Raw genomic sequence first — 21,891 nt, 5'->3', positions numbered from 1 at the left:
TCATGGCGAATTTCGCAAATCCCAGAATATGTAGAGAATATTCTATGTGGAACTTAAAATGTTGAAGTACAATAAGCTTTCCAAAACAGAGTTGAATAAAAATACTTGAGTGCAGGAAGTTGTTTAACTGAAACTGAAGTCGTTTTTCCAATTGCTCCAAAATCTGAGTCGAATCTGCGGTTCCTGAAAAGGTCAGAAACCCCTGACGTTAAATGTTTGCCATGAGCCTTCGGGAAAAGTAGTTTTCTTGCCCCAAAATCTCTTTAAAAGCCAATGTTTCGCAAAGGCAAATAAGACTTCATATCCCATAGGGCATTGCGCGTAGCACGTCGACTGACGGGACGTATTAGCTCACGCGGACTGTCTCTGGGAGTGCTGAGTCGAATATCCTCTCTGGCGTCTGTGCCGATAGAAGCCGGTGGCTGAATTTCACCTGAGCCGGAGACAAAACATTACACACCGAGTTGGGGCGCGCTCGATTATCCGGAGGGGTCACCTTAACGTCGGCTATTGGACAGACACCAACATAGACCAAGAACTACGTTGTTCAAATCTCACACTAGTGAAAATCTGAGACCAACGATGGACCCGAGAGACACTGCCCCTGATTCCTGGGAACAAGAGGACGATGTGGAGGCCACGATCGACGGACAACTTGATTCCGCATTCACAAATCTGAACGTGAATGCCAAACCGTTTGTGCCCAATGTAAACGCCGCTGAATTTGTTCCGTCTTTTGCCGTGAAAGCAAACTCGGAAAATCTCAATTCCGATGGTAAGTTGACAGTCACGTTGGGGGGAGCTACGTTAGCAAGCAGTTAGCTAGCCGCCAACACGAGCCTGGGCTGGGTGGCTGCTAGCTCACTTAGCCGCTCCACAGACACGCGTTTCTCGAAGCGCGACAAACTAAGCTAACTGCCGTGGTGTTCGGTCGGCGTGGTAACACACTCGACACGCCTGACGCTGTGTAACTCTAACCACGTCCCATAGGCGCCGTAACTGTGATTAAATTGTGTTGTGTTACCTTGTTGAGCACTGGCAGAACTGTGTAAAAAAGTGCTCGAGCCAGCCGGTGTGGGCTCGTTAAAGCGGTAGCCACCTAGCGTGTTCGTTAGTGGTGCGGTTTCACAACTGAGCCCCGGGTTCCAGTAGAGTCGACCTGAGCTCCACCGTTCACTCCAATGTAAACCTGTAAACGGACCCGGGGCTGGACAGCAAACAAACACCACTGTTACCGTTTACCACCAACACTGTGGTTATTTAAGCGAAGCTAGTTGCTCGGGACAGAAATTAGTGGGAACGTGAGTGTTTCGTGTGACGTGGGTGTTCTGACGCACTGCTGGTCAAGAGTGGAGCAAAATGTGTCATTGAAACCCGGGTGAAGGCGAACCAGAGACCTGGACCGGGTTGAATACCGTACTAACACCGCAGTAAGCAGCATGGAGCGGTTATCATTTTACATTAACGTCCTGTTTCCACAGTGTGACAGACATTATGATGTTCACTGAGTTCCAAACTCCTCCACTAACTGTCTCCATTAACACCACTCGTGGACTTTGAGATGCCTGACATGACAAACGGATGGAAGGACCTCCACATGTCAGGCTGTGGAGTTTGAGGAAAAATACACTTGTTTTATATAGTTTTCCAGTCAGATCAAACCACAGTGTTAATTTAACAGAGTTTGGCCTGTGGTGAGTGGAACTAGTTGAACTTTACAGATGTCACATTAATTCAACACTTGTTTCTTTTTTCAGTTGCTGTTGAAAAAATCTCCACCATGGAGGTGTCAGAAAGCACCGGTATGTATGGCCTGCCTCTGTTTAAGACCAGTTCCCTCTGTGCCATGTGTCACCTACATGTTGTTACTGGTACGCCTCATTGTGCTGCCTAGTGCAAAGCCTAAAGTGACTGTTACATCATGAATAACTGAGGCCTAATTACAGAAGTTTAGCCCCCCCCCCCCCCCCCTCTCTCTGACGCCAGATTAACTGAAAAGTGAGTTTTTGTCAGAGATTAGCATCAGTTTGTCCCGTGTTTTGTTTCTGGTTGTGTTTCATTATCAACTTTAAACAGACATGACCTTATTTCAGAGGGAGATAAAGCTCCAACATTCAGCTGAGTTGTAAGCTGGTGAAATGTGATTATAATGAACTATGGTTGTGTTGCGTGTCCTCAGGGTCACAGTGCGCAGCTACATTGATAGTGTAACACTGCTACCTGTTACTTGGTCATTCACCTCTACATGCATGCAGTCATTCTTACACTAGAACCAGGACAAATATCTGTAGTATTAGTTTTTCTCTTGTTATGAGGAAACATAAAAAGGAAGCAGAGGAATGTGGTTGGATGTCAACAGGTGATGACCATAGTTTGAGGTGCGGCCATCATGTTTGGATCCTACTGCTTGTCGACTGTGCACACACAAGCCAGGAGTCTAAAGTAGGCTCTGTAGAATTATATTCCAGAGAAAATAATATAAAGTAAGTTTTAGTTTTTGCTGAATAGCCAACATACCGGTAAGCATTAACAGCTGTTTACTTACCAATGCAAACAAAGCTTAACAGGTTCACTTCATTGTCATTCTTCAGTGGAGGAGAGCAGCCCTCTTGTTGTAGTTTTATCTTCTTCTAAAGTTGGCCGACCTGATTCATCACTTCCTGGTAAGAAGTCACTGTAGCATCCAGTCTGAGCTGACTAGAGGGCGTATCTGAACCTCTTGTGCTGTAAACACAGGGATGGTTGACGCTCTTGACAAGACTGGTAAGTAATAGGCTGGTAATGCATATGTTGGCCACATCCTCGTAGCAAAGCTTAGAAATAGCTTCTTTAAAGGAATAGTTCAACATTTTGGTAAATTCGCCCCATTGCCATAATCCCCTAGAGTTTCAGGAGTAGGTTCATTACCTTTAGTTGTCGGTGCAAGCTGTTTTTCGATCGGCGGGGCAGAGACGTGAGCTGCTCAGCTAACGCAACAAAGGCATATGGTATTTCCGGGCCTTCCCTCATCAAATACACAATCCAACAACTCCGAAACACTCTGGTGGACAAGTTGTGACCTGCACATTCACCACGCTATGAGATAATAACGGAACGTTACAAGACGGAGCTGTTTTTGAGGCAAATGTGTAACAGAAACTACATTCCAGACACGTGGCTGCTGGGCGGAGTGATTTCAAGAGCAAGTAGTTCTGAGTATTTGCTTCATGTCTTAATGTTACATACATGTATGTTTTTTCATAGTGTGGTGAATGTGCAGGTCACAACTTGTCCACCAGAGCGTTTTGAAGTTGTTGGATTGTTTATTTAGTTTGATGAGGGAAATGTGGAAACACTGTGCAGCTCACGTCTCTGCCCCGCCGATCTAAAAACAGCTTGCACCGACAATTAAAGGTAATGAACCTACTGCTATGACTATAGGGGTTATGGTGATAGGAGAATTTTCTCCTAATTTATGATGTAACAATTTCTCCAAACCTGATGTGGCATCCTGCCAGTAACAGTTTAGTTGATCTTACAGAATGTCAATCCAGAAAATATTTAAAGCAGTAAAATGAACCATCATAAAGAAAAATGGAGGTTTTTCAAAAGTCTCTGAACTTTTTGCTGATTTTTTTTTATAGAGAAAGGAAACAGTAATGGTGTTTGTTAGATAATTGCAATGTAATGGTGTTGGGTTATAATAAGGGGATATACTGTGAAAGTTCATTATGTCTTCTTAATATAAGGGGAGCTGTTTGCAGGAACGGGTATTGGTCAAAAGATCAAATCTGAGGGAGGTGTGAGACAAGACGAAACGAAACAAAACATGTGCCCTTTTCAAGGAGCGTTGTACAAATCCATCTCATCACTCTTAACTGGTCAGATAGACACAACTGATGATAGATCCCAGGTCCATCCCATCCTTCTCTGTCCTGGACTGTTCCTGTCTCTGTCCACGGTCACTCTTGTGGTCACCTGTGTCCTTTCAACCCCAGCTTATGCACAAAAGAGCTCACGTGCCTCTGAGTTGATTGAGAGCAGACAAAAAACCTCTTCATGACTGCACACAGAGCTTTCCATACACCGACAGCCAAACAGCCGAGTCGACTGCACATGAAGTCCAGTGTGCCTGTTTCACGACTCTGCTCCAAAACAATGCGAGCCCCCACATGCTCTGTGTGTGTGTGCGTGTCTGTCTCCTGTACAGTAGAGTGTGTGTGGTGTCATCTTTTGGTATTTGATAAATATCAGCAAAGTGAATAACAAACAGCTGAAGAAGTGCACTGATTGACCACACAGCCTGCTGAATGTACAGGGAGGATGAAGAAGACCACAGACACCACACAGATGTTCATCAGCCTAATGAACGAATTATCTTTATATACACAGCAGCACATTTTAACAAGACTCACTGCAAACACACTGGAACAGACAGTGTTGTCAAGCTAACAGGTGTGTGTCATATGTATTGCATTCACTTGAAAAAAAAACAAATTTTTTTCTGAATAAGTTATTTTTTGGTTTGTTTTTTTGAATATTTTTTTCTGTTTTTCTGACCAATTCTTTTCCCCTTACTTCACGAGATTTCAAAATCAAGCAAATAATGTTTAACTGCTGCGGTCAAGCCTCCACTTCATCACAGATCTATTAAATCCATGATATGTATGTGTTCCACTTCAAAAAGTACAGTTGAGCTATCTCTGGCATTGTTTTGTGCTAGTCCTACATGTATATAGAGCGTGTAAGTGTAACTCACCCATAAAGGACGTGCAAACCCGACTGCCAAGCGGTCATTGACCACTTGGCACAACGGTTTGCATCGCCGCCCGCCGTACCGAAACACACCGCAGAGGGCCAGATTAACATCGGCTACATGAGGACTGATTTCAAAATAAAGGTGACCTTCCAAAACGGATTCAATCGCATGCTTTGCAAGGTGATGTAGATTTTCAAAGGAAAACCCCACTCGTTTTTCATATTTTCACTGTGTTCCCTGTAAATTCAGATTGATATTGAAAGGAGACTACCTGTCATTACAGAACACCACCTCAGAGAGTGTCACCTTTATTTTGAAATCTCGCTAAGTCAGAAAAAAAAATTACTCTGAAAAACAGGCGGAAAAAAATTAACATGAAAAACAATGAATTAATCAGAAAAACAGAAAACATTATTCAAAAAACAAACCAAAAAATAAATTACTATTACTAAATGACTTGTTTTTTTTTCAATTGAATGCAATACGCTTCCTTACATGAGAAGGTGAATTCACCTTTACAAGAATTCACCATTTTTATAATAGTGTTGGCAATGTCATTAAAATGTAATGTAATGCAGTGTAAATCCAGTTTGTACACACATTGACCTGTGAGAAGACAGTGTTGTGGTGCTGTTTGTCGTCCCCAGGACTGCAGAGGTGACATTCTTGTGACTGAACTTGGTCAGAAAGTTGCGTGTCAGTTCTAGTTAGGTGCACTGATGGTGTGTCTGCACATGGAAACACTTCACTTTTTAGTGTTCAAATCCAGTGAAACGGACTCTGAACTGGTCCCGTGTTGGTGCTTGGTGTTCATTGCTGCTGCAGGCCTGTGGTGGCTTTAGCTCTGCTTCACTGCTGGATCCTGAACGAACCTTCACTGGCAGACAGATGTGTGAATTAAGTATTTGTCTGTTAGTCACGCACTCTTGCCTTTGCTCTCTGTCAAACTGTGCGATCGTACGAATCGCTTGTGCCACAGCTGCACTTTGACACACAAACGTTGCCAGCAGAGAACGAAATACCAAACATAAAGCCAATGTGTAACGATGTGCAGGGTATAAGATACCGTCTTTATATTCAACGTCTGAGTAAAACATCTGGTCAGTGCTTTTTGCAGTCGTAGTTTGTTTTGTGCTGAATGAAGTACTTAACTTGAACTCAGGAACTGCTCCGATCAGGGTGATTTACAGTCAACAAAGGTGCTGTGTTTTTATGTTTTAAGGATCGGTCCACACCGCAGTCAGAACACACACTTGGCTTGTTGCTCTGCAGTTTTGTAAAGTTACCAGTAGAATAATGGGTGTTTGTGTGTGTGTCCGTCCGTGCAGCTCCGGTGGAGAACGGCGACGCAGAGATGACCACAGAGGAGCCGTGGGACCAGAAAGAGGCCGAGCCCAACGAGGAGGAGCCAGGAGGCGGGGACCGGGGACCGGCGGTGGCGGCCACAACGGAGGAGACGGCTCCAGAGATGATGGAGGAGGAGGAGGAGTCGCCACCGGTGCCCAAGGTTCCACTCACACAGCCAGACGCCCCCAAGAAGGAACACATCAATGTCGTATTCATCGGACATGTAGGTCAGTGCAAACAAATACCCTGTCCCCGCTGATTTCCACAGGAGAGGCTTCAAAAACCGTCTCAGACATAGATTGTTATTTTTGAAGGAGTGAATGCTCAGGGATTTCCTAACGCGACACGGCCCAGCTGTAAACTAGGTCTCTACCCAGTCAGGGGACCAGAGGGAAGAAGGTCCATCATGTCTGCAGCCAGGATGCAGAATAGAATAAAATGAAAATCCCAATTTACCAGGCGATCAAATCAAAATGCATCTGCAGAAATAATCTATTAATCTACAAGTTAGCCACAGAAAACATAGTGCCCATGTTCAGATCGATTCCCTACGAGAGCAGCTGCATGTTTCCTAAAGCAGCTATCCCGCTGATCTCAGTTCTTCTGGTAGTTTGTTCCAGTTGTGAGCAGCATAACGGCTAAATGCTGCTTCACCATGTCTGGTTTGAACTCTGAGCTCCACTATCTGACCTGAGTCAGTAGATCTCAGAGCTCTACTGGGTTTATACTCTACTAACATGTCATTCATGTATTCTGGACCTAAACCATTCAGTTATTTTATAGATAAATAGATACCAACGAGTGGTTCTGCGCATGGAAAGTGAAGACCAGTTTGTGAGAGAGTACAATGTACAGCGATGTGTGAGGGGTTGAATAAGTTGTCGTTCATATCTGTTATTACAAGTCAGGCAGGCCGGGCTAATTATCCCACATAGATAGAATGTAGGTGATTATGTTGGACATGTGACCGTGGGCCTCGGACAGGGCTGTGCCGCTGCCAGCTGTTCAGCCGGTGTGTAGCCGGTGTGTGTGTGCTCAAGCTGCTACGTGGTGGGACAGGAGCCTCCTCTACATACTCACACATGCAGATCACAGCCAGCAGCAGACGGAGCTAAACTGTGCTGATGTTTGTTCCAGCTGCTGCCGTGTGTTTACTCAGCTGTCCAGTGTGCACACAACCAGCTCAGAGATTATCACCTCCACAGTGGCTCATCACACTCATTCACACTGTGGTGTGTGTGTTGTGTTCAAGCTGATTCATAATGAAAGGACAGTTTTATCAACCCGGGCCCAGCAGGATGATCTGATACACCTAAAGTGTCTCTGAACAGCAGCTGAGATTAGACTTGTCACAATACCACAATTAGCCGATAGTCGATACCAATACCACCATTGATGTAAAGTTGCTCCGTGTGTTTCTTCTCCAGATGCTGGCAAGTCCACCATCGGCGGACAGATCATGTAAGTGTCCTCTTTTTTTCTGGTCCTGTGCTTTTCCTCCACCGTGAGCGAGGTTAAATCCACCATGAGGCCTTTGTGCTGCTGAGGCTTGTTTCTTAGTCTTCCCTGCTTCCCAACAGGTACCTAACGGGCATGGTAGACAAGAGAACCTTGGAAAAGTACGAGAGAGAAGCCAAGGAGAAGAACCGAGAAACCTGGTGAGTGCTCACACCGTCCTGCTCTGTCCCCGTGACTCCATTTAACATCTGAAACACACTGGAACTTTATGACTGATGTCATATCAGATTATTAGCAGTTTAGTTTAGTTCCTCAAACACTGATGGAGCCTTTATTCATGTGCTGAATGACAGCTGGTTATGTCTACTCCCTCTGTTTGATGAGTCATCGGTCACTGTCGGAGCTAACGTTAGCCTCCATCAGGATAACTGTAAGCAGGTTTTCACTGCACACTGGATGAGACTGCTGTGATGTAGTCGGACGTTGTCCCGTCACCTTTTTCACCTCGGCTGAGTTTGCACTCCCTGAACTTGCTGCATTATTTATACAAACCAGCACTTCCTCTTACTAACACTAAAAAATATGCATGGCCCTTTAAAATTTGTTTTATTTTTTCCCAAATTCTGTTTTTTCCATTTTAATTTTTGGGAATTCAGTTTTATTTTTGCCTTTTACTCTTGTTTTACTACCAAAAAGAGTATATCTTTTAAAGGGATAATTCAACATTTTCGTAACAAACCTACTGCTGTGACTATAGGAATTATGGGGCCAATTTGCCAAAATGTTGAACTATCCCTTAAATATTAATGACTACACAAATTAAATAGAAATGACTTAAAATGTATTGAGGTAAAAAATAAACAACACTTTGCATGATGCAGCATAACACTGCACTACAGGTACTTTGAATACCAACAAAATATTAATGCTGAGCTTTAAACTGTTTAGTGTTAATCGGCCGATTAAGGGGCCCTGATTATGTACTGTGATGAACCGGCATGAAGCGTGTCATGGTTTGTCCCTCAGGTATCTATCCTGGGCCTTGGACACCAACCAGGAGGAGAGGGACAAAGGAAAGACGGTGGAGGTGGGACGGGCGTACTTTGAGACTGAGAAAAAGCACTTTACCATCCTAGATGCTCCAGGCCACAAAAGCTTTGTCCCCAACATGATAGGAGGGGCGTCACAAGCAGACCTGGCTGTTCTGGTGAGTCATGGACCTGATCAATGTCGCTCAACTCTGTGGAACATTCCATTTAATAGACGCTAATGAGATTTAAAACAAAACAATAGGTACAGTCTGAAAGCTATTAGTCGTTTTGTTTTCCTCAGATAATCATCTCAAACTGAAACACAGTGAAGATGTCTTATATTCAGTCCTGCAGCCAGGTCCTGGACTCTTGTCCTGTCCTGTTGTCTGTCTCTGTGGTGGGACTGTTGCTCTTGATTCAGATCTGATCCTTTCTGCCGTCCCTCAGGTGATCTCTGCCAGGAAAGGCGAGTTTGAGACTGGCTTTGAGAAGGGCGGACAGACGCGGGAGCACGCCATGTTGGCCAAGACGGCCGGCGTCAAGCACCTGATAGTTTTGGTGAACAAGATGGACGATCCCACAGTCAACTGGAGCCTGGAGAGGTGGGTGAATAAGAACCAGGAGCAAAGAGAGAAAGCCAGCGAGTTGGTGCATTGTACACAGTTGAGGGTGGGGTCACGGTCCAGGTGGTTGCTAGGCAGCACTAAGGAACTCATTGACATATTTCTGGGAGGTGAGATCAGACCCCCAGCAAAGCTTTGATGAGGAAGAGGAAGGAGGAGTGTGTACTGACAAATGACTAACTTCAGTGTGTACCTTCATTCTGCCTGTCAATCAAACACATGCACAAAAAGCCAATGATCGCGAAAACCCAAATGAGCAGTTGTCTACGGTGGCCTGGAGGCGCAAACCAACATTACAAAATCCGAAAGACAAATTTACATTTCAGAAAACAAATGGACAAGAAACGAAACACTTTTACAAACACCTTGACAATGATGGTTTGCACCTCCAGTAGTGCTGCACGATTAATCTAATCGCAATCGCAATCGCGATGTCACGCCGTGCGATTACGTAATCGCACGAAAGAGTGCGATTGGCGATTTAAAGTACATAAATGTGCGACCGCGTGAGCCTGTAAACGGGACTTTAACTCCTGTAGTGTGTGGAGCGGAGCCGCTAATGTGTGCAGCATAGCAGACTCCGCCAGTAGTCATGTGACCAGCAGGTCTGATCACGTGACTACCCAGCTGGCAGACAGCCTCCGTGTGCTGCAGGACCGTCTCCCCGTGATTACAGCAGGTGTGGAGCTTTAGCGTCACGGAGCGAACTGTGTTTTCCTCCGCAACATGTGCAGTGCGTTTAAAAAACAAGGAGGTATATGCCTGTTGGGGCGAACGACCAGAAAGCTCCGGTGTTTGGTTTTCTTTTAACTGTCTTTTTTTTTATTTATTTTTTATTTTTATTTTACGGTAACAGCCACACTCATTTGCCGTCTCCTCTCGTCTCCTCCGTTGTGTGTGTGTGTGTGCGCGCGTGTGCGTGCGTGTGTGTGTCTGTCTGTCTCTGTGTTACCTGTGTACCTGTGTACTGTGAGAGGAGGGAGGGGGGAGAAAGGCATTGTAATAAATGATGGCATCGCAGTAGACTATGAAACTGAACAAAAAGTTACCTATTTTTATTTAATACAAAGATACTGTAAGGAAACACTTATTATTTGAGAAATACACTCCTAAAATATGGTTATTTCCTGTGCTGTGCTTGAAAATCAAGCAAATAGACTCCTTACAGCATTAATTTACAATATCGTAATCGCAATCGCAAATCGCAATATTTTCCACCATAATCGCAATCGCACATTTTTATCAAATCGTGCAGCACTAACCTCCAGGCCACCGTAGTCGTCAATTTTATCATGATTTTTACTGAAGTGCACTGAAAATGTCCTTTAAGTCCTGAAACACAACCTGATCATTCACTTAAGCATGTGAATGTCTGAATCCACACACATCCAGTGCAGCAGCGCTGGCTCGGCCGGCTCCAGGCTAATGACAGCTTTTCCACTGCTGTAATGTCTCTCAGTCACAGACGCTACACTGTGCTGTTAACGGCAAGGCACATGTATTTGTTAGGAACATTATCATACAGAGAGGTCATTCAGTGTGCGTAGCAAGGCCAGAGCAGTTACTGTATCTATTCTGAGTCTGAACCTTGGAACATGTCATTCAGCAGCTTTTCACATGGACCATTGCCATTAGTGTTGTTTTTGGAGGCCTGATTTAATTGTAGTTTTAGTCTAGTCTTTGTGTCCAACTGTCATTTTAGTTTTTATTAGTTTAGTTTCATACTCTTTTTTTTCTTTTTTTTTTGTCTAGTCAAGTTTCAGACGACTAAAAGTCTGAGCATTTTAGTTTATTTTAGTCAGAATAACCCATTACTATTTTGGTCTAGTTACAGTCAATGATTTAAATCTCTTTGTCATTATGTTTAACCCAGTCAATGTAGTATAATTATCTTGTATAGTATAGACATCCATAAACATCCATTCCTGACATGGAAGATGCTGCTCAACATATTTATTTTCAGTTCCCACACACTAGGTTTAGCAGATATTTTGGAAAAAACCCACTTTACACTCTCTCTCTCTCTCTCTCTCACACACACAAACAGGCTGGCGGCCATCGGGCCCTTTCTCAGTGTCAGACTTAACTTTGTTTCTTAGATTGTGGTCAAGTCTAACCCACCGCAGCTGCATCTTCCTAAATAATGCTGCGAGTAGGGATTGAGGAAGTGACGTCGCTGCCTAGGAAACAGAAATACTGCAAAATAATAATAACAACACGACTTTACATTATATTACATAACATTATTTCGTCCCGTCACGTTTTCGTCACGTGATAAAGGTTCGTTGACAACGATATTTTAGCTTTGGTTGAGGAAAGCATCACTTTGCCTTGTATGATAATATATATATATATATATAATATATATAATATGTAGCTGTGTGTCCTGACACCACGTCCCCTTGTCTGAACCCACAGGTATGAGGAGTGCAAGGAGAAACTGGTGCCATTTTTGAAGAAGGTGGGCTTCAACCCAAAGAAAGACATTCACTTCATGCCGTGCTCCGGGCTGACAGGGGCCAACCTGAAGGAGCCCACCGACATGTGCTCCTGGTACACGTAAGTCCTCTCAGCAGCGAGCCGTACACACACACGGACCCTGGTGTCCCTCCACCCAGCTCACCGTCTGTGCTCTTTGTCATTCCAGAGGTTTACCGTTCATTCCACACTTGGACAGTTTGCCAAATTTCAACAGATCAAGTGATGGCCCTGTCAGATTGCCCATCGTAGACAAATACAAGGTAAGAGCGTGTTGACGACACTCTGCAGGTCCACCTCGACCTATTCATCATCCCTTTTAACATTTCAAATATTTGTGTCACACACCCGATTCTGTAACGACATGGAATACATTCTCACAGCGCCTTTTCTAACTGATCAAACAAGTGAAAGTCTTGGACCTGGTCTCATGTCCACATCACAAACTGTGTCTTTAGACTCTCAATCTTCTCTGGAAAAAATTTGTTTCACTTTCCACTTAAAGGGCAATTCCGGGCAAATTCAACGCGGGGCTGTATTTTCCCAACATTTTAGGTCTAAAAGAAGGGATCTGAAGATTTTCAGTCTAATTGCTCCTGTTTTGCGGTGGTTGTGTCTGTCCCCGCATCGCCACGGCAGCGATGAATGGAGCGGATTGAAGTTCCGCTGCTTAGGCTGTTTACATCCCTCAAAACTGCAGTTTTTTTCCACAGACAGCGTCAGATGGCTACTCAAACATGCACCCAGAAGTTTGTTTACTTCAAGCAAGTCAAGAGTTGATATTCCTGTGTTTATGACACAAACGGGAGCTTCCGACTGCACGTGAACACACCGAGCACGTCAACTTGAGACTTTGAATTAGATCTAGTTTTACAAACATGTCGGCTTGCTTGAAGTAAATAAACTTCTCGGTGCATGTTTGAGTAGCCATCTGACGCTGTTTGTGGGAAAAAAATTGCGGCCTTGAGGGATGTAACAGCCTAAGCAGCGGAACTTCAATCCGCTCCATTCATCGCAGCCGTGGCGATGCGGGGACAGACACAACTACCGCAAAACAGGAGCAATTAAACTAAAAATCTTCAGATTCCTTCTTTTAGACCTAAAATGTTAGGAAAATACAGCCCCGAATTGAATTTGCCCAGAATTGTCCTTTGAGACTCTAGCAGTAGGTTTGTTACCTTTTCATTTGTCGGTGCAAGCTGTTTTTAGAACGGCAGAGCAGAACCGTGAGCTGCTCAGAGCTACGCTACAGAGGCTAATGGGATTTCTTGCGTTTTGGAGTTGTTGGATTGTGTATTTGATGAGTTTGATGAGGAAAACCAAGAAATCCCATTAGCCTCCGTAGCATAGCTCTGAGCAGCTCGCGTCTCCGCTCCGCCGTTCTAAAAACAGCTTGCACCGACAAATAAAGGTAACGAAACCACTGCTATGACTATAGGGATTATGGCAATGGGCCAATTTGCCAAAATGTTGAACTATCCCTTTAAGGGAGTGCATGTTTAATGTTGTTACCCAACCTGTCCACATGTCTCCTTCTTCTTCACATGGACCTTGTTAAACAGCTGGTGTTTGTACCACTGTCTCTGACTGACACTCTAACACCTTGTCTCTCCATCAGGACATGGGCACGGTGATTCTGGGCAAACTGGAGTCGGGCTCCATCAGTAAAGCACAGCAGCTGGTCATGATGCCAAACAGGGTAAGATATCCCACAGGCCTTTGCTCCAGACAGATACACAGGATGAGACTGTACCTGGATGTATTGATCCCTGCAGGCTTTGTTTCTTGTTGTTGTGCTGCTTCAAACTTCATCTCAGGACCCGGTAACACGTTTAGAGTTGACACATTGTCCACAGTCCTCAGAACAGCATGCTCTGTCTTCAGTCCTGCAGCCTGCAGACAAGACAGCCTCAGCTCACACTGACCAATGATCATCAGCCACTTGCACATAACTCACTCTAATGGTCTCATATTGTTACAGTTTGACTGAGCAGCTGGGTAATGGATGAGGTTGCTTTCAAGAAGTCAAACAGTTGGATGACACACAACAACACAACATTTCTGGAGCGTGAACACACTGATCTGTTATAGTGGACGCAGTCATTGTTGTCACGGTCTTCATCCCTAAGATGAATGGAGCAAAATCTTTTTTATTTCAAACAATTTATCCACATATACTAGGGCTGGAACGCTACAGAAAAGTTTCACTTTTGAAGCCACGGCTCATTAGTTTCACACTTTCCTCAGAATGGGACTTCAAAGAACTTCTAAAAACAAAACAAAAATCAAGCCCCAGTTCTGTCAGCTCACCTTCTGCTTTAAGTATAGCAAACATCGCAGAATTCATTTCAAAAAAATAAACAAATTCAACGTTGAGTGCTGCTTTACCAGCAGTGCAAACTCATATTCTCTCTTTTTTTGAACAAAGCAGCATTAGCAGCAGAATGAACTAAGAAACCGCTTCATTTAAATGTCTTCTTTTATTTTATTTTATTTTTTTATTATTTTTTTTATATATATATTTCTTTTTTGGGTGAGGCTTTGTATTGCCTTTAGTTGATAGCACAGTGAAGAGAGAGACAGGAAATGGGGAGGCAGAGAGAGGGAATGACATGCAGGAAAGGGCCGCCCAATGCGGGATTCGAACCGGGGCCGCCTGCAGCGAGCACTGTAGCCTCAACGTTATGGTGATGTGTGACAGTTTCAATCATCACACGCTCGTGGTGCAGCGTTTTTTTTTTTTTTTTTTTTTCAGCAGTATAGACGCTTTCTAAAAAAATAGAAATTAAAAAAAGATGGGATTGATTGATCGTCACGTAATCCCGCGATCGCGTATTTATCACACTTATTTTTACCAGGCCTACTCCTTCTCTTGTCTTTTACTGACTTACTCTCTCTTTTTTCTGTCCGTCTCGTGTTTTTAGTAACGTTGGGTTTTAAAAATGCCGCTTATTTCGGGGCTTTCTCTTAGTGTCACATCCTGCTTTGAGTCTGACCAATCAGCACAGAGTAAATCTCAAGCCCCACCGGGACTTTTTCAGGGCCGATCTGAGTACCTACCCCCAGGCAGGGACTCCGTTGGGCCCCGTAAAGGTTCCTGTAAACGGCCCAGTGGGGGAGGTCTGGGTCAAGTTGAACAGCTGTCAGTGATGAGACTCCTGTAGTTTGCCTTTGCTTCTAAACCAAACCGGAAAATGAAACGTTAACACGAGGAGTTGGAGCTTTAATTCATGTTCTCTGTTGCCGTCTGCTGTGATTCTTCTACCCTGCACATAAACATGAAATGAGCCGTCTCCCCTCTGTCCTCCTGCAGCATGTGGTGGAGGTGTTGAGTCTCCTGTCAGACGACGTGGAGACGGACGACGCCGGGCCTGGAGAGAACCTGAAGCTGCGGCTGAAGGGCATCGAGGAGGAGGAGATCCTGCCGGGCTTCATCCTCTGTAACGCCGAGAACCTCTGCCACTCAGGGCGCACCTTCGACGCCCAGGTCAGTCCCACGCAGCGTCTCCGCTCGCCGGCGCCGCTTCACCGTCCAGCCGTCATTACACAGTCTTTTGGGAGAAAATGAACAGTGGGTGGCACGATGCTGCCCTCCCAGTAGAAAGCCAGGGCCTGTCGGTGTAGAGTGTGTGTGTGTGTGTGGGTGTTGTTCAGCTTGCATCCAGAGAGCAGATCCCCTGAAGGACGCAGCTTCTATGTGAGACACAAAACAGGACCCACATCTCGTCTCTCCTAGAGAGATCCAAAACTTCATTGTCTGTCCCAAAAGGTGACGGAAATCCTCCTTTTTCACAAGGCTCAAACAGCACACACAGTTCACATTAAAACACATTGAAGAACATATTAAAACATACAAAGGAGAGAGGGTCAGACACAGCAACAGATAAAACAGAATCACCATGTGTCTATTTTATATTATTCAGGGCGGTTCTGACAGAGCGAATGATAGATTTCTTCTAGATGTGTTTTTGGGGCCAGTAGGACTTGATCACTGGGTGGGAGGGGTCTTCAGAAGTCAGGGTGGTCTAAACTCACTCGTCTGCACCTCAGTTACAGACCACAGCCTGGTTTTCACCACACAGTCAATTAAAGGAGAATTCTGGCCATTTTTGACCCCTAAATGGTTGTCCTGATGGTCACCCAGTGTTGTGGGGAGCAAAAAACGTGACTAAAATTGATGCAGGCAAAAATAACCGGTGGAGCAGTGCAGTGGTAATGTCCATAATATCTCTGACTGTTTATTTTTGTAAAGAAATCATCACAACAAGGAAAAAGTGTTTGTTTCTGTGGCGGGGAGAGCAGGCGCTCTGCGATCGGATAGTAACGTCTTTAGTTTATACTGTTTCTACTGTACACTATATGAGTTCAGTGGTGTGTCATAAGGATTCCAGTCATGTACCATAGATATTTGATTGTTTTTTGAATGTTTGTTGTGGTTGAAAGAATTGTCCCCATGGGTTAGCGTTGTCGCTATCCCTAGCGCCGTCTAGCCATGGTGTAACTCCGGTTTGCCTGCATCAATTTTAGTCGCGTTTTCTGCTCCCCCCCAACACTGGGTGACCACCAGGACAACAATTTAGGGGTAAAAAATGACCGGAATTCTCCTTTAAGTCAGTGAAAGAATAACAGCAGTCTGAGTACAGATCATTGGGCGCTGCTGCTGCTGCTGCTGCTGCTGTTTTGTAAAATTAGCGGGTTTGATTCTTGTGTGGGACGTCGCGCTTTAGACTCTTCCAGTGACGACGCTCTGGCCAATCAGGGAAAGGCAGTCAGCTGACATCACCTCGGTTCACTTGGAACCCGAGGCCGAGGCGTTGCCAGGTAGCAGGGGCTGGAGGAGAAGGGCCAATAGGAGCGTGGTTGGGTGGGACATGTACTGAGACACGTCCTAGTTGTGGGACAGTAGATTGTAACTGCCTGTAGCTGGTGTTGTGGGAAGTCCCTGTGTGTCCTCATCATCACTGTGCGTGTCTTCTCCTCAGATTGTCATCATCGAACACAAATCCATCATCTGTCCAGGTTACAACGCAGTCCTTCACATCCACACCTGCATTGAAGAAGTGCAGATTACAGTAAGTCTGACATCACTCACTACAACTGATAGTTGTTAGCAGACGGAGGAGGATGTGCTTCATTATGTTGTTCCTGCTGTTCCTGCTGCTCCTCTATCTGAATGTATACAGTGATGTCATGTCTGTCACTATGAGTAGCTGTAGTGACGCTGTGTGTGCTGACGTTGTGTTGCTCTCTGCTCTCAGGCCTTAATCTGTCTGGTAGACAAGAAGTCAGGAGAGAAGAGTAAGACACGCCCACGATTCGTCAAACAGGACCAGGTCTGCATCGCCCGCCTGCGCACAGCAGGGACCATCTGCCTCGAGACCTTCAAAGATTTTCCTCAGATGGGACGGTTTACCTTACGGGACGAAGGTGTGTGTGGCCTCATCACTAACAATGCCGTCGTTAGAAATCTGCTGTCACTGTTCTGAGTTCAGTGTGAAACTCTTCCACACCCTAACGTAACACTCCTCAAATCTGAGTTAAAATAATAACACTTACACAAAATGCTGTTAAGTTTTTTTATGTCCAACGAAGAATTCAAACATTTCTCCTTATCTTAGTCTTACACTACAGGTGAATAGGGTAAAAAATTTAACTAACACATACCATCATGACACTTCCCAAGTTTATCACTTGCATTAAGACAAATATTTTTTGTATTAGAAGTTTTGTCAAATTTTATGTTTGACTATGTAAATGGAGCAATATCTGATGAAATATGCGCTAATTTGCATATATTTCCAGAACCAAAATCTGAACAATGGATAAAGCTACTTTCAAAATTCTTGTTTTATTTTGTTGACATATTAGAGTCAGAAGTTTTTACAGAGGGGATTTTGGATATCTCTTTTTATCACTCTGTAAATTAGAAAATACTGTCACCAGCCATAAAAAAATCACATTTCACCCTATTTTTAGGGATAAAATGTTGTATAAATCAGGCTGTGAATGATATATCAACAATCCACTCTGTAACAACCTTCAGAATATGTTTTCAGTCTGGCTCCTGAACCAAAAACTTGAACCATCTTGTATCCAGTAGTTTCTTGCTACAGACTGACTTTGACTGACATGTGACTGTGTGTTTTGTGTGTGTGTGTCTCAGGTAAGACCATTGCCATCGGTAAGGTGCTGAAGCTGGTCGCCGAGCGGGACTGAAGAGGACCGAGCCGTCTGAGAGTCCTGGTGAGAAGGAACGGGCAGAGCTTGGTTTTTAACCCGCCCACAACGTTGTCAGCGGCGACGGCACCTCCCTGTCACGCCCCCCTTCTGCGTGCCGAAGATCTGCTTCAGAAAAAAAAACTCATCTGAAAAAGAAAAACCTGTTTTTAAGTAAACGACAAACCAAGATGAAGTCCACACGAGTCAGCTTTCTCATATTGAGAGCTCAGCTATGCCATTTCTGGGTTAGCCCTCCTCCACCTCTACCACCTCCCCTCTGGTCTACTCATCATTACATGATATTTTTCTTCTAGTTTTTTTTTTTTTTTTTTTTTTCTTTCATAAATGACAGTGACAAATGGCAGAAGTTATATCTGTAAACAGATGTGGACCAGGATTTTGCTTGGAGTATAAAAAATGATTTTCAGAAGTAAATTGCAAAAGAAATTGTTTGAGAGAACTTAACCAGTTGAAACCAAATGTTTATCTTGGGTGTACATGTCTCCCTTTGCTTTGACCCAGTTTTTGGTTTCTCGTTGCGTTCTGGCTGTGTGCTTGAGCGTGCTCAAATGTTATTAAAGCAAACAACTATGACAATAAAATAATAAATTGGGAAAACAGTGTTTTCATTCTCAGAGCATGTTCCAGTGGCTGCTTTCATATTTCACTCTTTAAAGGAGTTCCTGACAGACAAATAACTCTCCAATCTCTAATTGAAATTTTTAAAGAATAAAATGTTTTTTATTTTTAGATAAAATTCTGAGCAGGTCCCAGACAAACTGGCCTGATCCACACATCTCTGTGTCGGTGCACAGATGCTGCAGATGTTTGGCGTCATACAGTTTGTCTTGAGGGACTGCTCCTACAGCTGTTTGAATCTGGTCGACCTCAAGGCATTCTACACAACGGGCCACATTCACTTACATTTGTACTTTTTCTTTCACGTGCACAGTCACTAATGATCAGTGTCTTGTCCACGAACTCACCTGCTGTGTGTTATCTGGGTTCAGACTTCGCCACAGAGGCCGAGGCTGGAGTCCAGTCCCCGGCCCTGTGCTGCTGCTGCTGCTGCTGTCATTCTCTCACTATGACTAATAAAGGCAGACGCCTGAAAAGACAACTTTAAGAAAAAGAAAGATATTGTGTCTCTCCTAACTTCCTCTCTGCCTGGTTGATTCCATCATTAACAGCGTAATAGTTGTAATCACAGGTCCTTCCTCATTTATATTTCACTGTGTTTTTACTCAGCGTTTCATTGTTGAACTTCACAGCTGAAGACTTCACAGCAGGCCCACGTGGTCCAATGACCCACATCTGATGTTTAATGGCAGTGTGAGCAGCACAAATCTCACCATATAGAACCTTTCAAAGCAAATAAATGCTGTTCAAAATGCTTTACATTTTGATTGAAAAAGTATGTAAGAAGTGAAACAAGAAGAATGACATGGAGACTAATGCACAAAGATTAAAAACAATAAAATATAGCAATAGTAAAAAACAAAATAAAATAAAAACAATAAAATATGATAAAATATTTAAAGAAGAAAAAACAATTTAAAAAAAATCGAAATAAATTTGAATATGGTTAAAGTTGATTTATTTTGTAATTCAAAAAGTGAAACCTTCACATATTCTCGGTTTAAAACACGCAGACTGAGATATTTGAAGCTGTATTTTAGTTTAGTTTTGATGCACAATTCTATGAAAGACTCTTACTTTGAAAATATGATCACCAGTACAGTGTCAATCATGTTTGGACCTATCAGTGTCCTAATGATGCTGTAGGATGAAGATGAGGTGACTCAACAGGTTGTGTAAATGTGGAACAATAAAACAATGAGTTGACATTTATAATAAATTTAGTTGGGGATACTTTAAACTCACGTACTGCAGCATTCTTAACTTCAATATATACAGTGGCGTGCAAAAGTTTGGACACCCCTGGTCCAAATTTATATTCATGTGAACAGTTCAGCAAGTGGAAGATGAAATGATCTCCAAAAGACATAAAGTTAAACATGAAACACTCTTTTGTAATATTTTAATCAATATCAGTGTATTAATTTAGAGTGAAAGGGGGAAACAAAGCAGCAAGAATGGGAAACCCAGGAGACTTGAGCTCTCAGATAACTATGACCAGCCCCAGGTGGGGTTCGACCCCTGGTCTCCTGCACGGCGGGCACCGATGCAAAACCGTTGTGCCAAGAGGTCAATGACCGCTTAGCAGTCGGGTTTGCACGTCCTTTATGGGTGAGTGAGTGCACCCGGAACCTCCGTTGCACATGCTGTGATAGTTTCCATAGCTACTAACTGTGCCGGGGGACAAACCTTTGCTGTGGCTTTTTTGTTTTTCTGTCATTTTGAAAATGTAAAGGGAATTTTTTTCTCCAACCTTTATCTTCTGCGAGGGAGACCTGGCTAAGAGATTGCACTGGTACAACAAAGATAGAAGCAGATTACGTGACAATACAAGCACTTTAAACATAATACAAACATATCATCATTCAGGTGCAGGTGCACTTTTCTGTTAATTTATGTTTTATAAGGGCTTTGAATTCGCCCGGGGAGATGAAATGGGACAGTTGAAAGGTGTTCTGAGTGCTGTTCCAGGACCAAGGGGCAGCATAGGAGAAGGCTGCTCTACCATGCTCTGTATGAATCCTGGGAACTTTATACAACTTCCGTGTGGAAGAGCGGGAGTTGTGAGCTGGGGATAACAGATTGCACAGATATGACGGCAACTTATCGAGGAGCGCTTTATAGATGAAAGTAATCCAATGGTGTTGTCTTCTGAGTGACAATGAGGGCCAAGAGACCAGAGAGTAAAGAGCACAATGATGTGAATGCTGAGTTGGTGATGAACCGAATAGCACTGTGGTAGGCTGTGTCGAGGCACTGGAGAGTTGAGGGAGCAGCATGCATATAAATAATGTCCCCATAGTCCAAGGTGCTTAAGAAAGTTGTTTGTTGTAATTTTTTCTTGGCAACAGCATTAAAACAATGTGTCATCTGTAACTTTTAGATCATTCCATCTTCCACTTGCTGAACTGTTCACATCAACAGAAAGTTTGACCGGGGTGCCCAAACTTGTATATCACTGTATCTGAACAACTTTCACTTGTACCAGAGAAATATCCAACAAGGAAAATCTGTACTGACAGCCATTCAAACACACACACACACACACACACACACACACACACACACACACACACACACACACACACACACACACACACACACACGCACACACACGCACGCACACGCACGCACACGCACACACACGCACACACACACACACACACACACACACACTTGGCGTCATGATGAAGCGATCTGACCTAATCTAATCTGCAGCTCGTCCATCTGTCTGTGTGCGCTCTGCAAATAAAGCAGAACCCCCTGTTAGACAGCAGCTCAGTGTGAAACACTGGTGCTGTAGAGTCACCTGCTGGATCTGTCACTCTCACTCTGTCTTAGCTTTTTTCAATGTGTCCATAAGTTGGATGGATTCACTGATACTAAATCTGCTTTTTGTTCCCTTTACTGATAAGATAACCTTCAACACCCATCCTGAGGCTATGACATATGACCCATACAGACATTTATGTGTATATTCTCATCTCAGAGGGGCATTCTATTAAAATATCAGTGTCTTTAGAGGAAACACTAATACAAAAAATACACTTCAACATTTGCAGCAAAACATGAACAGTTCTTTATGAAAGTTGCAGGCACCAAATAAAGCCACGAGTAGATCAGTTAGTACGAGTTCACTTAATACAAAGAGCAGTACACGGGAGAAGTCTAAGTCAGATCTGGATTAGTTGTGACCCCTCTCTCTCTGACTCCAGCAAACCTGCTCTTCAGGTAGTTGGTAGGTAGCCTATAGGTTGTCCTGCCATCTGCCTCTGTGCAGTAGTACAGTAACCATATATATCCCTTATAAATTCTGACCATCAAAAATAAAGATATCACAACAGTGTTGTAGAAAAAA

General features: G+C 43.8%; 1 protein-coding gene across 1 annotated transcript; it reads left to right on the top strand.

Annotated features, from left to right (window-relative positions):
* Positions 1-375: 375 nt before the first annotated feature.
* On the top strand, positions 376-18,904 carry gspt1l (G1 to S phase transition 1, like). Its single transcript, XM_083978076.1, has 14 exons — positions 376-775; positions 1,758-1,802; positions 6,067-6,312; positions 7,513-7,546; positions 7,666-7,743; positions 8,570-8,750; positions 9,022-9,176; positions 11,616-11,756; positions 11,845-11,938; positions 13,294-13,374; positions 14,989-15,162; positions 16,658-16,747; positions 16,934-17,102; positions 17,839-18,904. The coding sequence occupies exons 1-14, from the start codon at positions 583-585 to the stop codon at positions 17,889-17,891; spliced, it is 1,734 nt and encodes a 577-aa protein (XP_083834202.1). The 5' UTR covers positions 376-582; the 3' UTR covers positions 17,892-18,904.
* The last annotated feature ends 2,987 nt before the right edge of the window (positions 18,905-21,891 follow it).

This window comes from Trachurus trachurus (genome assembly GCF_905171665.1).
Source record: "Trachurus trachurus genome assembly, chromosome: 8".
Taxonomy (NCBI): Eukaryota; Metazoa; Chordata; class Actinopteri; order Carangiformes; family Carangidae; genus Trachurus; species Trachurus trachurus.
The sequence above is the reverse complement of the archived record's forward strand: the minus strand, read 5'-3'. Positions and strand labels throughout refer to the sequence as shown.

Bases quoted from the DNA above. Each gene is read 5' to 3' on its own strand.
- gspt1l (XM_083978076.1), top strand. From the start codon at position 583: ATGGACCCGAGAGACACTGCCCCTGATTCCTGGGAACAAGAGGACGAT. The intron at 6,313-7,512 runs GTCAGTGCAAAC...TTTCTTCTCCAG, and splicing joins CGTATTCATCGGACATGTAG to ATGCTGGCAAGTCCACCATC. The intron at 11,757-11,844 runs GTAAGTCCTCTC...TTGTCATTCCAG, and splicing joins GACATGTGCTCCTGGTACAC to AGGTTTACCGTTCATTCCAC.